The sequence below is a fragment of the Sphaeramia orbicularis genome, chromosome 4 (genome assembly GCF_902148855.1).
Source record: "Sphaeramia orbicularis chromosome 4, fSphaOr1.1, whole genome shotgun sequence".
In the NCBI taxonomy this organism is placed as follows: Eukaryota; Metazoa; Chordata; class Actinopteri; order Kurtiformes; family Apogonidae; genus Sphaeramia; species Sphaeramia orbicularis.
The window spans coordinates 41,395,314-41,409,330 of NC_043960.1; the positions used below are offsets into that span (position 1 = coordinate 41,395,314).

Sequence of the window (14,017 nt, forward strand, 5' to 3'; positions counted from 1 at the left end):
GTAGTACAGCAAACTATTACATGATCCAAAACAAATTAATTTTAGCAAATTAAATGTCTCCGTTTTGAATGTCTGGGGTCGCCAGAAATTAGTGATGTTAAAATGGGGTCACGAGCCAAAAAAAAGGTTGGGAACCACTGATGTAAAGTAGAACAAACTAAAATCCTGGCACACAGTGGTCAGTGAACATGTGGATCTTGGGTTCTCTGCAGCTGACCTGGGCTCCAGGCTGCAGTTCCCTCGGCCTCCTGTAGAGGGCGCCCCCGGGCCCAGCTCAGAGCCAGGCGGCAGCTCAGTGGGCTCAGCAGCCAGTGCAGTCAGTGCAGAGGAGCTGACAGGAGCGGACCGGGTTCCGCCGTCGTGAGGAAATACCGCACAGATGAAGGGACTGTCCCGGAGAACTGCCGTACGTCTGTCCTTCTGATTCCCACCACATATCCACAGACACGTCCCCGCACACACCACCGGATCCCTCCGTCGCTGCGGGTCTTTGGTTGGCAGGACTCGCCTGTCTGTGTTTTTCCTCCGGAGGCTGAATGGAAGCAGCAGCCGAGGGAGCGGTCGGGCTGTCGGAGGCCAGGGACGGGAGCCCGCTATCCGGGGCCGCAGCATCCGATGATGCGGACACGGTGGTCGGAGTCAGCTACGGGATGGACGCGGCCGACATGGGTACTTGTCTTTCCTTTTCAACCGGGCCGATGTGTGTTTGGGGTTATTTTATCTTCATAGTCTTCCATCCGAGTGTGTGATGCTGCTCCTGTGACCACAAAGTCCCGACTCATCTTTGCTAGCAAGGGCTTGGTAAGCTAGGCTACTAGCTAACCAGGATGAATGGATGAGGCAGGTAAACTTAGGCAGTACACACTAAATACACACTCCTGTATGTGTGTGTGTGTGTATGTGTGTGCACTACAGGGATGGAGTCGTGACCAGGCAGTAACACAACAAACTGTAACATGTGTAATCTGTCATATGTCCAACAGTATATACCTGCTGGGGCAACACATACTCAGCTGGATTTAGGGTTTTCCTGCCACACTCTCCAGGAATATGTGTTTTAATAATGATATTTAATTAGTGATGTAAAACAGTCTGTCAGCCACTCACTGGAACCCTTTCATGCATACTGGTCACTCCAGTGGACAGTTATTCTACAGCTGTTCTCTTGTATATTCATGGGTTTTGTTGTTTTAGCTTCATATCAGCCAACACAGCACCATCACATACCCTGCAGTTCATACCAGTACTGGAACTTTGCTGTTCTTGATAAACCTGATCTGCACTAACATGTTTTAGTGTAAATAATTTGTTAATTGTCATTAGACTAATTTAAAAGTTTTCTCAATCAAAAAAAACACATTTTTTTTTTTTGTGCATGTTTTCTCCATGAAGTGAGTAATAACTAGTATTACAGTATATTAAAATGTTAGAAAATATCAGATTAGCCGCATGAATTTTTTTTCATTTCATAGTTTTCCACTTTCTGATGATGGGTTTTAAATACACGTTTTTTTTTTGTTTTTTTTGTTTCGCTTCAAAAATTAACCCTTTCATGCATATTGGTCATTACAGTGGACAGCTATTCTACAGCTGTTCTCTTGTATATTCATGGATTTTGTTGTTCTTTTCTTTTCTTTTCTTTTTTTTTTTTTTATACATATCTTTATTAAAGTTTTAAGACACTACATATCTTTTATGACATGAATGGGTAACATAATGTAGATCTCTCCTGAGCATAAACCCCCAGAATCACAAGCCCTCCCCATAGTTTTCACACAATTTATCAGTAAATACATGTTTCTGTGTGTCAAAAATTAAACGTGTGGTGTCCAGCTGAGTGGACATTTTTGCAACTTCATGAAAAATAGGTTCATACATTTTTTTTTTTTCATTATTAGTTTTTTAAAATATATTTTTATTTTATTTTATTTATTTATTTTAATTTATTTTTCAGAAGAAAGTTTTCAATCGCATTATTTTTTTTTTCATGCCTAAAGAGGAATAAAAACACTCCAGAAAAAATTTTTGATTAAGGTTCTCATAATTCGTGCATGAAAGGGTTAAACACAGGGTGTCCAACTGAGTGGACATTTTTGTAACTCCATGAAAATATGTTCATAAATAAAATTCGATCACAGTGTGTTTTTCATGCCTAAAGAGGAATAAAAACACTCAGGAAAAAAAAAATCTCTACTAAGGTTCTCATAATTCATGCATGAAAGGGTTAACAAATGCATACACATACACATGCATCTCTCAATTTGGGAATTTGGAATGACAATTTTCCAACATCATGACTTTTCGTATATTATACAATAAATGATGCCTATGTGTATAAAAAGGCCTATTGTTAACTTTCAGTGATTATTAATAGATTTACTTTCCAAATATCAGAAATACAGGGTTTCTCTCTACCATTACAACACTTAGATGCAGCATATAATGCATTATGATCATCAATGAAAGCCAAATTAATGTCTATGTACAAATAATCAGTACTAAATACATGACATTTCTCAGATCTGATAGCTTTAATTAGTCTCTTGATCATATTTGCTGATAATATTTTTGTTGCTTATTTACTATCTGGTGTAGCTTTTCCAATATGTACACACAGATATGACAATAGTAATAAAAGTCATACAATGTTATATAGCATTTCTGATATCTTATTGTAAAATGTAATATTTTCTTGTGAGAGGACACGCCCCCCCCCCCCCCCCCCGCCAGCCATGTGATTAAATCTTCCTTGTGAAAAGCAATACCTATGTCTTAGTCAAATAACATGATATTTTCTTGGGGTTGAAATAAATCCCATGACACCTGATCCTCAACCACAGCACCCAAGCCCTCCAGAAACCTAAGGAAAACCCACGGGATCTGTATTTTTCCAGCTTAGGTAAACCTTATCCTGGGGAAATAAGGAGTAATGTTGTACATCACGGTTGGAGCAGTATGTTGGCTGACAGCTGATAGTCTCAACTGCCTGGATTAACCAAAGGGTTTAGTTTCATGCATTAAAATCAACTTCATGCAAGTAAAAATTGTTGTAAAGTGTCCTTTTTAATTAATAGTAAGCGATGAAGATCAAACATGGTCTTGCCTCATGATGCTTTTAACACTTGTGTGTGTTTTTAATACAAATGTAGATGTACAGATGTTGGGTCTAATGCTGTATCCCCTCAGTGTAAGAGTTTGGGTTTTTTTTATTCCCTGCTGGGGAAATGCTGACTTTGTCCAGCTCAACACAGCGACACAGAACAGGCTCGTGAATCACCGAGTTGTGCGATGACGGTTACACTTGGAACTCAGCTGTATTGGAGGGTGAAAATTGGAGTGGGGTGCCTTTGGCTGCAGATGCTTTTTTTCTTGCCTGGTTGCTGGTGCGTGTCTCATACACCCAGGGTAATTTCACAAGAGTGTGCCTGCTCGATACACCTTCACATGCAGCGGAATACAGACACCATTCTGGACACAGAGAGCGTAGGCATGTGCTGCTGAACAGACATTAAAGGTGCTTTATTTAGTAGTATGTTTTATGTTTTGACTTATTACACTGAAAACCATAGAAAAATAAATATGTTTTAGCATACCACTAGTAGTACTTTTACCTCTTTAACAAAAGATTTATTCATTTCAGAATGGACTAAAGCTTTAGGCTGAGTTGGCTTTAAATATTGCAGCGTAAAGATGTATTTCAATTATACCTTATCATCTGTGCAGCACTGCCCCTAATAACGTCTAGAACTGCATGAGACCTTAAAAAGTAGTCCCACTGAAGAAAAAGAAGAAGGCAGTTTTTCTAAGGCAGGCGGACCACTGTCTTTAACATAAATAAAAATACTACTATGAATGTATGAGCTCAAAGGTAGCGATATTATCAGACACTTCATTACTTAGTTTAGAACTGTTAGATCTTGGATTAGATTGGTTTTATTCATGTGAACATGCAGTACTTTACAGTAAAGGTGACCTTACATTTACACAGATGTTTGTTGTGCTTCTCCAATAGATCAGTCAAATACAGACAGTCTTCATCTGTTTCTGTGTTTTCCATTACAAGCCAATAATAAATAACAGGGAATATAATGTAGAAAAAGGCCTTATGAATTAAAGTTCTTTATATTTCATGTGGCACCTGCTATAAAAATCTAGCATTGGTCGATTCTAGATGTTCGTATTACAGACACTGTAGCATGTGCCTTCTACTCAGACACAAAGCTTTTGTGGGTTAAGCTAGTTTGTATGTTAAGCCCTGCAGTAGGGAGGGGTAGGTGTGGATCACACTATGACTCCAATGCAACATCTGTCAGCAAAGGGTCTTTAAGGGATAGGCTTTTAAAGGCCACTCAGCTGAAATGTGTTTAACCCACAGATTGGGTTACTATTCGTGTCAAAGTGATATTACAGTGGCATTTATTATATGGCTACACCTGCAGTAATGTGATCAGATCATCATTGTTTCAGTGCTTCAGTTGTAAATGGAAATGGCAGCAGCAAAGGTTCTGTTTCAACCGTCCTACAGATACTACATGAGAACGTGTCAAAGTGTTAAAGCCCAGTGTAACGTCAGATCCTGTGCATTTGTGCACCATTCAGATCCACAGCTCTGAATGTGTGACTTTCATGTTGTGTGGGTGTCACAGCTGGCTGTTAAACAGCAGTCTGAGCATTTAAGTCCAATCCAAAGCCCCTCATCCTCTGGCAGACCTCATTTAGCCCATAGTGTCCAGTCAGCACAGCAGCATTACTCCCACTTATCGTCTCTGCACACTCACACCAAACTCCTCCTCTTTTCTCTACTCATTTCTCCTCTACTCATCTAACCTCTCCACTCCTCATTTCCTCTCCTCTCTTATCCTTTACTCTTTTCTCCTCTTCTCCTCATTTCTGTTCTCCTCTCCTCATTTCTCCTCTCCTCGTTCTCCTCTCCTCATTTCTCCTCGTTTCTCCTCTCCTCGTTTCTCCTCTCCTCGTTTCTCCTCTCCTCGTTTCTCCTCATTTCTCCTCATTTCTCCTCATTTCTCCTCATTTCTCCTCTCCTCTCCTCTCCTCTCCTCTCCTCTCCTCTCCTCTCCTCTCCTCTCCTCTCCTCTCCTCTCCTCTCCTCTCCTCTCCTCTCCTCTCCTCTCCTCTCCTCGCCTCTCCTCTCCTCTCCTCTCCTCTCCTCTCCTCTCCTCTCCTCTCCTCTCCTCTTTAGGTGATTCCCTTTTCTCCTCCTCTCATTTGTCACTCCCCACCCGTCCTCCCTCTCTGTGTTTTTCTCCCTTCCCTCCTTTAGGCATGGCCTGTCACATTTGCTGACTGAAGCACAAAGGGTGGTTGCCTCCTGTGGAATTTACCCTCCATCTGCTTCCTTCTTATTTTTCATTCTCTGGTGCTTTTCATGCTCTCTCCCCTCCTGTGTCTCTGGGTGGTGCAGTGTCTCTTTACATCCCAGTGGCCTCTTCATTCAGCTCGTATAGGATTTTGACCCTGTGCCAGGTTATTTGATGTCATAATATTTTTAACGTAGATGATGACGCAGTTCACTTGCGTCTTACATGCTGCTGATTTTGTCTGCAACTGGGGTGTGTGTGCTACACCAGCACTTTTTAAACACACAGCACAGTGAGGCTGGAGCATTGTGCTTGTTGTTTGACTGTCCTTCATTTCTCTGACTAATACCTGCCGGGCACATGAGTGAGGAAGACAGGAAGGACTTGTAAGTAGAAGAGACAGACATAACCACAAGAGACGTATAAAGAGGCTTTACTTTGTTGTGTCGTAGTGACTTTGCAGTTGTAAAAGGCTCTGGTGCTGTTTTACTATGCACGTGACTGCAGTGTCATACTGCCCTAGCTTCCCATAGAGGGGGAAATAAGGCGATGACCTGCTGTTTTCAATTAAATGAGCTACTGTGCCCACTGCAGAGTCTATTATTATTTCATAATCAGTGCCAGGAGCATGAACACAGTCTAACAGGAGCATGAAGATGTCAGAATTTTCATACCCACCCACACAGGGGATGATTAGATTATTTTTTCTTTCCTAAACACATCCAAGCATCTGTGAACCGTAGAGACTGATGTTGGAAGAGGTAAAGCTTTGCAAACACAATCTTTTAGTTTTCACAGTACTGTACTTTAAAACTGAAACAGTGGAAATGTCAGCAAGCAAAGCCATGCAATGCAATAGAGAGGAATACCAGAGCGTTTGTGTATGTTAAACGTAATAGGATGTCAGCTCTTTACTACTACATTTATTCAGTAACCAGTAAAATAACAGGGTCCTTATTCTCCAAAAAGGATGTCAACATCGGATAGTCAAGCTTACATCAAACTGGCCGAAGACTCGCTTTGGATGTATTTTTTCCCTAAGCTGTTGTCTTCTAAAAATACAATCAATACTGTTTGACAGAGTAAAGTCAAAGTATCTATGCAGGAATATATTCAGGGTTTACAGCACTTAAAAGCGCTTAAGATGGCAAAATAGAAATTCTGAGATTTCTCTACTGCTCTGAGGAGAAAAGACTTTTTTCTTTGCTTTATTTCTTCTTCCTTCAAACTATCTGCCTCTAAATATTCTAAGATAAGTTCAAACTTATCCAACAGTAATTGTCCAATAACAACATAAAATGTCATCACAGCACCTAAGATAACCCAGGGGAAACCCTGATGTATGAGTATATGAGATATCATGTTGCAGAAATTGGATATTTTAGAAACAGATGCAGGCACTTCGACTGAGGTTCAGTTTATGCTTACTATAGGGTTGCTTCCCAAAAATTGCAAATTATCTTTTGAGTAAAATAAAAGAATTTGGAATCGTATTTAAGTGTCTAGGATTTCGATTAAGGGTGTACACTAGTGCACGATGAGTCGATTAAAACAGTAACTAATTGACGACTCTTTATTCTTCCTTACTTTTTTCATTTATGGTAGGAGGAGGTTTATATTTTGCTTCATAGATATGCGATACTAATGTTTATGGTACTGTTTTTGTCTGGGTGCTCTATGTTTTAAGTATAGTGTATGTTTAAAGTGTTACAAAAAGAGAGATAGATACTTTATTGATCCTTTGCAAGAAATTATTTGGTTACGACAGCAGTAACAAAAAAAACCCCCAAAAACCCCACACTGACCCATCCCAACAGACAACCAACATTAGAGGTAATTTATTGCTCAGCAATATTAAAAAGTCTGATGGTCAGCTGGCAGGAAGGACCTCCTGCTGCGTTCAGTCCTTGACCGAGGGGGGATCAGTATGAGGCTGAACATGCTCTCCCTGAACACCTCAAGATGGTGAAGTGGGTGAGATGCATTACTTAAAGTAGAGTTCAGCTTCCTGAGCATCCTCACCCCAGCCACCTGCTGAACTGTGTCCAGTTCAATCAATTAAATGTTAACTTGTCATTCACTCACTTCTCGGTTGGCCAGGTTCATATTATTAGTATTTGCAGTTTGCATAGAAGGGCATGTGCTCGCGATGATGTCACAATTAATTGACTTCCAATAGAAATGAAAATGTTCATCCCTTATTTGGATATTTTATTGTGTAAATGCAAGTCAGCATTCATTCATTGATTTTCCAAACCATTTAATCTTCAGGAGGGTGTTTGGGGTGTCAGAGCCTATCCCAATTACTAACTGGTGAAGGTGAGGTACACCCTTACACCCATGATTTACCATTCACTCTCCTATTCACATCTATGGGTGATTTAGAGTGTCCAGTTGACTTCTTAAGGTTCAGGTCTTTGGACGGTGGAACTCAGAGTGCCTCACACAGACACAGGGAGAACTTGCAAACTCCACACAGCCAAGCCCAGCTGGATCTTCTTTCTGTGAGGGGATACCCACTGCACCACTGTGCCCACCCACACTTTAACATTCAACACAAAATGCAACTGCAAAAAAGTCTAATTTTGTGAAATGGTCCACTGATGGTGGTACTTTTCTTTCTACTGTACTGTAGATTGTGGTTAATCTATACACTCTGTGTATTTTTCTTTGCACATAAATCAAGGTTTCTTTTTCTGACGTCAACTATTGAAAAATTGAAGTGTGTTATTCTCAGCCATGCTCCACTTGCAGATTGCTCTAGTTCTTCCAGTTTCTTCCAGTTTTTGAGTAAATAATTATTTCATATAATCTATTCTCACTGTGACTGTCACTGAGTTGCAGAGTAAAATATCTCCTTCGTCCCTTTCCATACACTTCCTACAAACGCCTTTCGATTTCCTGCATGCTCTGTTTTTGTGTGCACCGACACAAAGCGTAATTTTCTATAAAGTGTTGTCTATATCAGCAGCTGCGGGCTGTGTTATTTGCTGTATTGTATTTTACAAAGGGCTATGGCTGTCTGTCTGTCTGTCCGTTGTTCTACGGGTATTGTAACTGCCTCTACACTGTCTGTGGAAAGGATTTCTATTGGAAAACCACTGACAGGGCAGCCTCACACTGTGCAGCAGAGATAGAAGAGCAGAAGAACAAAATCATAATTAGCCGAGTACACCTTGCTGAGTAACCAATGATCTGACAGAGGATGCTCCACACAATAGCAGTGTCTAATCGTTTGTGCTCTGTCTGTTTGTCTAAATGGCAGCCTGTTGTGGGTGGGATGTGTGGTGTAGCTGCTCTAACTTTAGCCCTGTCTAAGGGGCATTCAGGCGTAAATGCAATGTCATAGAACATTTGGATGAAGGTGAAAGAGATAAGACAACAATTTAAATGCACAATGCTGCTATGGTCATGTTTTTAATGTAAAATCCCATGATGTCATGATATAACAAAATCCAAAAATACTATGTGCTGGGCAGCACTTCAACTCTAATACAACACTGAATCAAATTGTTTAGTTAATGACCTTATTTGTTGAAACGTCTCCTTTCTCCACCTTCTCCTACCAGATTTTACTGCTCTGGTTAAAAGTCAAATTTCACTTGACTTCTTATTGAGTTTAAGTTCAGGTTCAGGTTTCCACACTGTACTCATAAAAGTTGCATGGTAGATCTTGAGTGGCTCCAAAATACTTGTGTCATCCCAAATCCTGCTTCGTAGTACGCATCACCAAACCAAAAACAAAGCTGTGGTAAAATACTTACCAGTAATCTGCTGTGTCCAGTTTTGGTGTGAATTTCAGTTTGAGTTTGAATGGATAGACTAGAAGAGGAAGACAGAGAGAAAGATACAGAGAGAAACTGAAGAGCTGGAAAAGTCAGGATATGAAGACATGACGGAAATACAGACTGTGTTCCTGTCACTGATCTTTTGTACAGCTCTGTGGTGCTGAGATGTGTGCAAAAACTGCCTGATGCTGGCCTTGAGGCATAGAACCAAATGTGGCTGAAAAACTGCATTGTTCATGGAAGAAAGTGTATTCCTTACAATACATAAATACTCTTTCAATGCATTATTGCATTTTTTTTTTTTTTGTTGTGTATTTGTGTATGTGTAGGAATCGTTTTATAAAAACAATAAACTGCCACAACTACTGTGATTTTAGAACAGCCAACATTCTTTAGCTGTTCTAAAGTCACAGTAGATCCCAGTATCTTGGTGGTTATTGCTTTATTTTATGTGAGAAGAGCATCAGACTATGTACAGACATGATTCTGTGAAGTCACACTGAAGCTCAAAGACTGACACTAATGTTTTTGAGTGGAAGTGGATTTTAAGCACTGAGTGGAGTGGGCCAAATTCTAACAAGACAGAATTATGTTTGTGCCAGGTGGATGATGTCATACAAATTTATTATACATATATGTGAAGAAAAAACAAGTCCTCATGTGTGTTCTGCTTTAGGATGTCAGAGGAGATTCATATTGAGCTTGAGCCTTAGCTGTTTGTTGACACAAGAGGAGGGATTTTTGCAGCTGTCTTTGTGGATGTTTCCGTTCTGACTTGAGATTGACAGCAGAGTGAATTATACTGTTGTGCAACTGAGTTCCTCCTGTAGTTAGAGCAGATTACCTTCTACTGTGTCACCAGCAACAGAAGATGCTGTTCTCAGCAATTACACACACAAGGCTGATCACCACAATGTTCATTTGTTTTTCCAACTCTCCTCTCCTCTCCTCTCCTCTCCTCTCCTCTCCTCTCCTCTCCTCTCCTCTCCTCTCCTCTCCTCTCCTCTCCTCTCCTCTCCTCTCCTCTCCTCTCCTCTCCTCTCCTCTCCTCTCCTCTCCTCTCCTCTCCTCTCCTCTCCTCTCTCCATAAAATGACTTTTTTCCTACATTTTGAAGATCTGCAACAATTGCTAAGCTTGGTTCTGGTCTGGGATCTCAGTAATGAAAAACATACTGATGTTGCATAATGAAGTGCGAGTCCTTGTGTGTGTTTGTCATTTTGCCAGGAGGACGTGGCTGTTTTTAGCTTTGCCTACTGAACCGGGTGCTGCTACTCGACCCCTCCAGTCTCTCCAGGAGCAGAAAAGACATCCTTAGGGCTTAAAAGGCACACAAAGCCTTGACATATCAGTTTATTGTTGCAAATACCATTCCCACCTGCCAGCATCCAGGAGAGAATGTTAATAGAAACTGTGAACATTGAAATATTAACTGGAACAACTCCTGTCTTTTGTTTGTGCACTGTGTGCCCGGTGTCAGATTCCCACACACACAGGTAGATGTCTCTGTTGCTGACAGGTGTTCCTGGGTGTATGTGTGTCTTTTTCTGCAGTGTGTAAACACCAGCTACTATTACTATCATGTTGGTAATGATCTTGGTGGAGTAGCTAGAGCGGCTTCCCTCCAGTAAAGACACGTCCTCCTGCATCCCCTCACTTTGAATTTCCATTTCAAAGTCCACTGATCCTCCAGGCCTCTCCTAGGCAAAATTACTCTCCCATACTCCTATTCCTTTAGTTCATTCCACATTATGAAAAGTGGATACATCCTCTCTGCCTCCTGTGAATGGCAGCTAGGTTAGACTGGAGTCATTGGGTGCTACTTCTTGTTGGTTCATCTGTTAAATAAATGGATTTGCACACTGATTACTGGCATGTTTGGCACTTTAATAACTTTTTTACATTTTTATCAGATGACATATTTTGTCAAATTTTCATTAGCATGAAAAAACCAGAGCTATTTTGACTTCTTTTGTACCACATTCTATGTAACTTCTGTTGAAATGCCTGTTTGTTTGTGGCCCAGACAAACAGGCAGACGCTGTCTTGACTTCCACCTGCCCTTGCGCTCGTGCCATCTTATCCTGATAATCCAGACAGTTAGTCTGGCATCCTGGAGAGAATGGAATTGGGATTAGAGATAATAAAGTAATAGTGACTGAGACTGGGCTGGTTTTACGGTGCTACCGTCTGTCTGTACCACCACAGAAAACCAGGATTATTCCTGTCACTGCTCAACCTGCACCACAATCCTGATTTGTACTGACAACTACTTGAGGTTATTTTTGATTTTATTTGTCATGAAATACAAGATTGGAATTATTATTATTGTAATTTTTTAATAAAAACACATTTATGAAAAGACTGTCTATAGTGCTACTGAAATAAAATATTAGTTACATTTCTCTTCAGATCCACCTAAAATGATTTTCTCAACAAATCTGAATCTTTTTAATAATCTGCTTTTTAAAATAACTTCAAATGTTTGTGATTTACATTTTTTGTTGGTTGTTGTTACTTAACTATGTAAAGTTAGCTAAATACAGTTGGCTATCTAATGTCAGCTGAATTGAAAATACGCATTTTTGCTAAAAAGTTAAATCTTAAATTTTAGAAGTAAATGTGACATTTTTTTTTCATTTACCTAAAATTACTAAATACTTTATGTGCAATATGTTAGTTAAAAATACTGGAGATAGCATGTAGTATTAGTATTACGTAGAGTAGCATTCCCTTTAAGTGCTATGATTACATCCTTTTTGGCCAGATTAAGCTGCAGTTTACAGCACAACCCTGTAACATTAGCAGAACACCGTTGAGCATACTGTTACAGCATAGGACTGCGCGATTTGGTGGAAAGTTAATGCAATTCTTGGGAGAGGTTTTGCGATTTGAGTTTCTTGATTATGAAGGAAAGTGTGATGTACTGATCATTTGTAATGTGTGTTGTTTCAACTCAAACATAAAAACCCGTATACATCATTTTTTGGTCAGTACAGCTCTCTGCTCAGTGTGACTGAATCCAAAATATCACCAAACAGTGGCCCTTTAAATTGCATTTGCGATTATGTAATTGTACAGGCTGACTCGTTTTGGTTAGTTCACCCTGCTGTAGGCTGACTGATTTTATATAAACTAGAATAATTCTGTCTTTTTGTAAGTTAAAACTCCCTCAGTTCGGAGTCAGTGCCCTTAGCCTCTCAACTAAGGTCGCTCAGCCGTCTTTCGTCCACAGGACTCGCAGTATTTCACATGAAGGCTCTGCTTTGCTCTAAACAAAGTCTTGTATATTTGCCTGTATACAGACTCTGTTGTGTACTTCTCATCATCTAGCACCAGGCTAAATGTCTCACAGGGATGTCTTCCAGCTTAAGGCAGGAAGCTTTTTATTAAGCTTGCTGCTTTCTTTGCCTGATGCTATTGATCATAATGGATGAGTTGGCGTAGTGAAAAGCCATCCCTTCCAGCCACTGCTCCCTCCATGCATTCACTGTATTATGCAGAGCGTATAAAGTGTATGATAACACACTGACAGCAGAGGACGGAGCAGCTTTCCATCGTCTCTGTGCTTTGTTCAGTAAAGCAGAGGAATGCTGAGGGGGACATTTCAGGGGGAAGGATGTACATGCGTGTCGACACCAGCAGGTTGCTACTTAAAGGCGTTGTTACATGTTTAGAGCTGAGTTCAACCACTCATTTGACTGTAGTGCATGAGTAGTTGGCATAATAGTCTGTGTTGATTAACAACAGCCTCTGTGTGTGTGTTTAAATGCAGAAGAAGGAAGGATAAGCTGTAAGGACATTATTCTGCCAGGGTCCCATAATTGCGAGCAACGCTTAAAGCCTCTTTGAAAAGCTTAGTATTAGGACGTTGATGACTCCTTAATTATAAGTGTCACCATCCAGATAGTGCTGGCGGGTAGGGATGGCCAACTGAGAGGACTTACTCAAATACTGATATGCTTAAATGTCTTTAAGTGTGTTTGCACATTAGTATCAAGATTATGATTACAGTTTTTCCGAGTGTCCTTTCTGCAGGTGTGCATAGTAACATCATGTCCTAGTTACAGAAACACAGAGGAGCTTTCTTGCTGGTTTTGTGACAGGCTGGATTACATTGAAAGAAACCAGGATACTGTGACAATGTAAACGCCTTACAGTGTGTTTCTGATGACCGTCTGCTTCTGCACAGGAGATTTGATTCACTATCTAAATAGAACATCTTTCAGTAACATAATAATTGTTAACATTAAAATGGTTCTTAATGTGTTACTGATTATGAGATTATTATGAGAAATTATTGTCCAAAAAAAAGTATATATAGTTTTTTGTTTTTCCTCAGAGGTCCAAGGTGTTTGGGTTCTAAATGATGGTGGTGAAAATTGTTGTTCACTTTGTTTTAAACTATTATCCTTACCATATCGCATAGTCAGATTTATCTTCACATTAGCACTGTATTTTAGGTACTGGAGATGGGTCTGGGAAAATCTACTATTGTTCTATAATGGAGGTAAAAAACTTATTTTGTTGTTGGACTAGTTTATATTTCTTGAAACAAACTACACTTGTCTTGGGCAGTGCTAAGTGCAGTAATTTTGCAAAACAGTGTTACAAAAAAATTTTTTTGGTGGATCATTTGCACAAGAAGAAGTGATGTGTGTCTGTCAAAACATTACATTTTATCCATGTTGTTATTTCACACAACTGGGTGAATGTTGAAAATAGTAGTGAGTTTGTTTAAGACCAATGAAATAAATGAGTTTAGGGGTCCTGTAGCAAGAAAACTTAATTTGAAGTCAGTCTGTATCATTAGCATAACTGTGCAAAAATATGTAAAAGGTGGAGTCAATAATAAGTGGACAACGACCACAAAGCTGAAAGACAAGACTTGCCAAACAAGTCCACCGGGGGC

At 40.0% G+C, this 14,017-nt stretch overlaps 1 protein-coding gene across 3 annotated transcripts in view; it reads left to right on the forward strand.

The window, feature by feature from the left end:
* The first annotated feature begins 304 nt into the window (after positions 1 to 304).
* The window catches only part of pip5k1ca (phosphatidylinositol-4-phosphate 5-kinase, type I, gamma a), a 70,517-nt gene continuing 56,804 nt past the window's right edge, over positions 305 to 14,017 (forward strand). For all 3 annotated transcript variants that reach the window (XM_030132301.1, XM_030132302.1, XM_030132304.1), the window contains exon 1: positions 305 to 669. In XM_030132301.1, the coding sequence (XP_029988161.1) occupies positions 537 to 669 (133 nt within the window). In that variant the 5' untranslated portion in view covers positions 305 to 536. The remainder of the gene's footprint in view (positions 670 to 14,017) is intronic.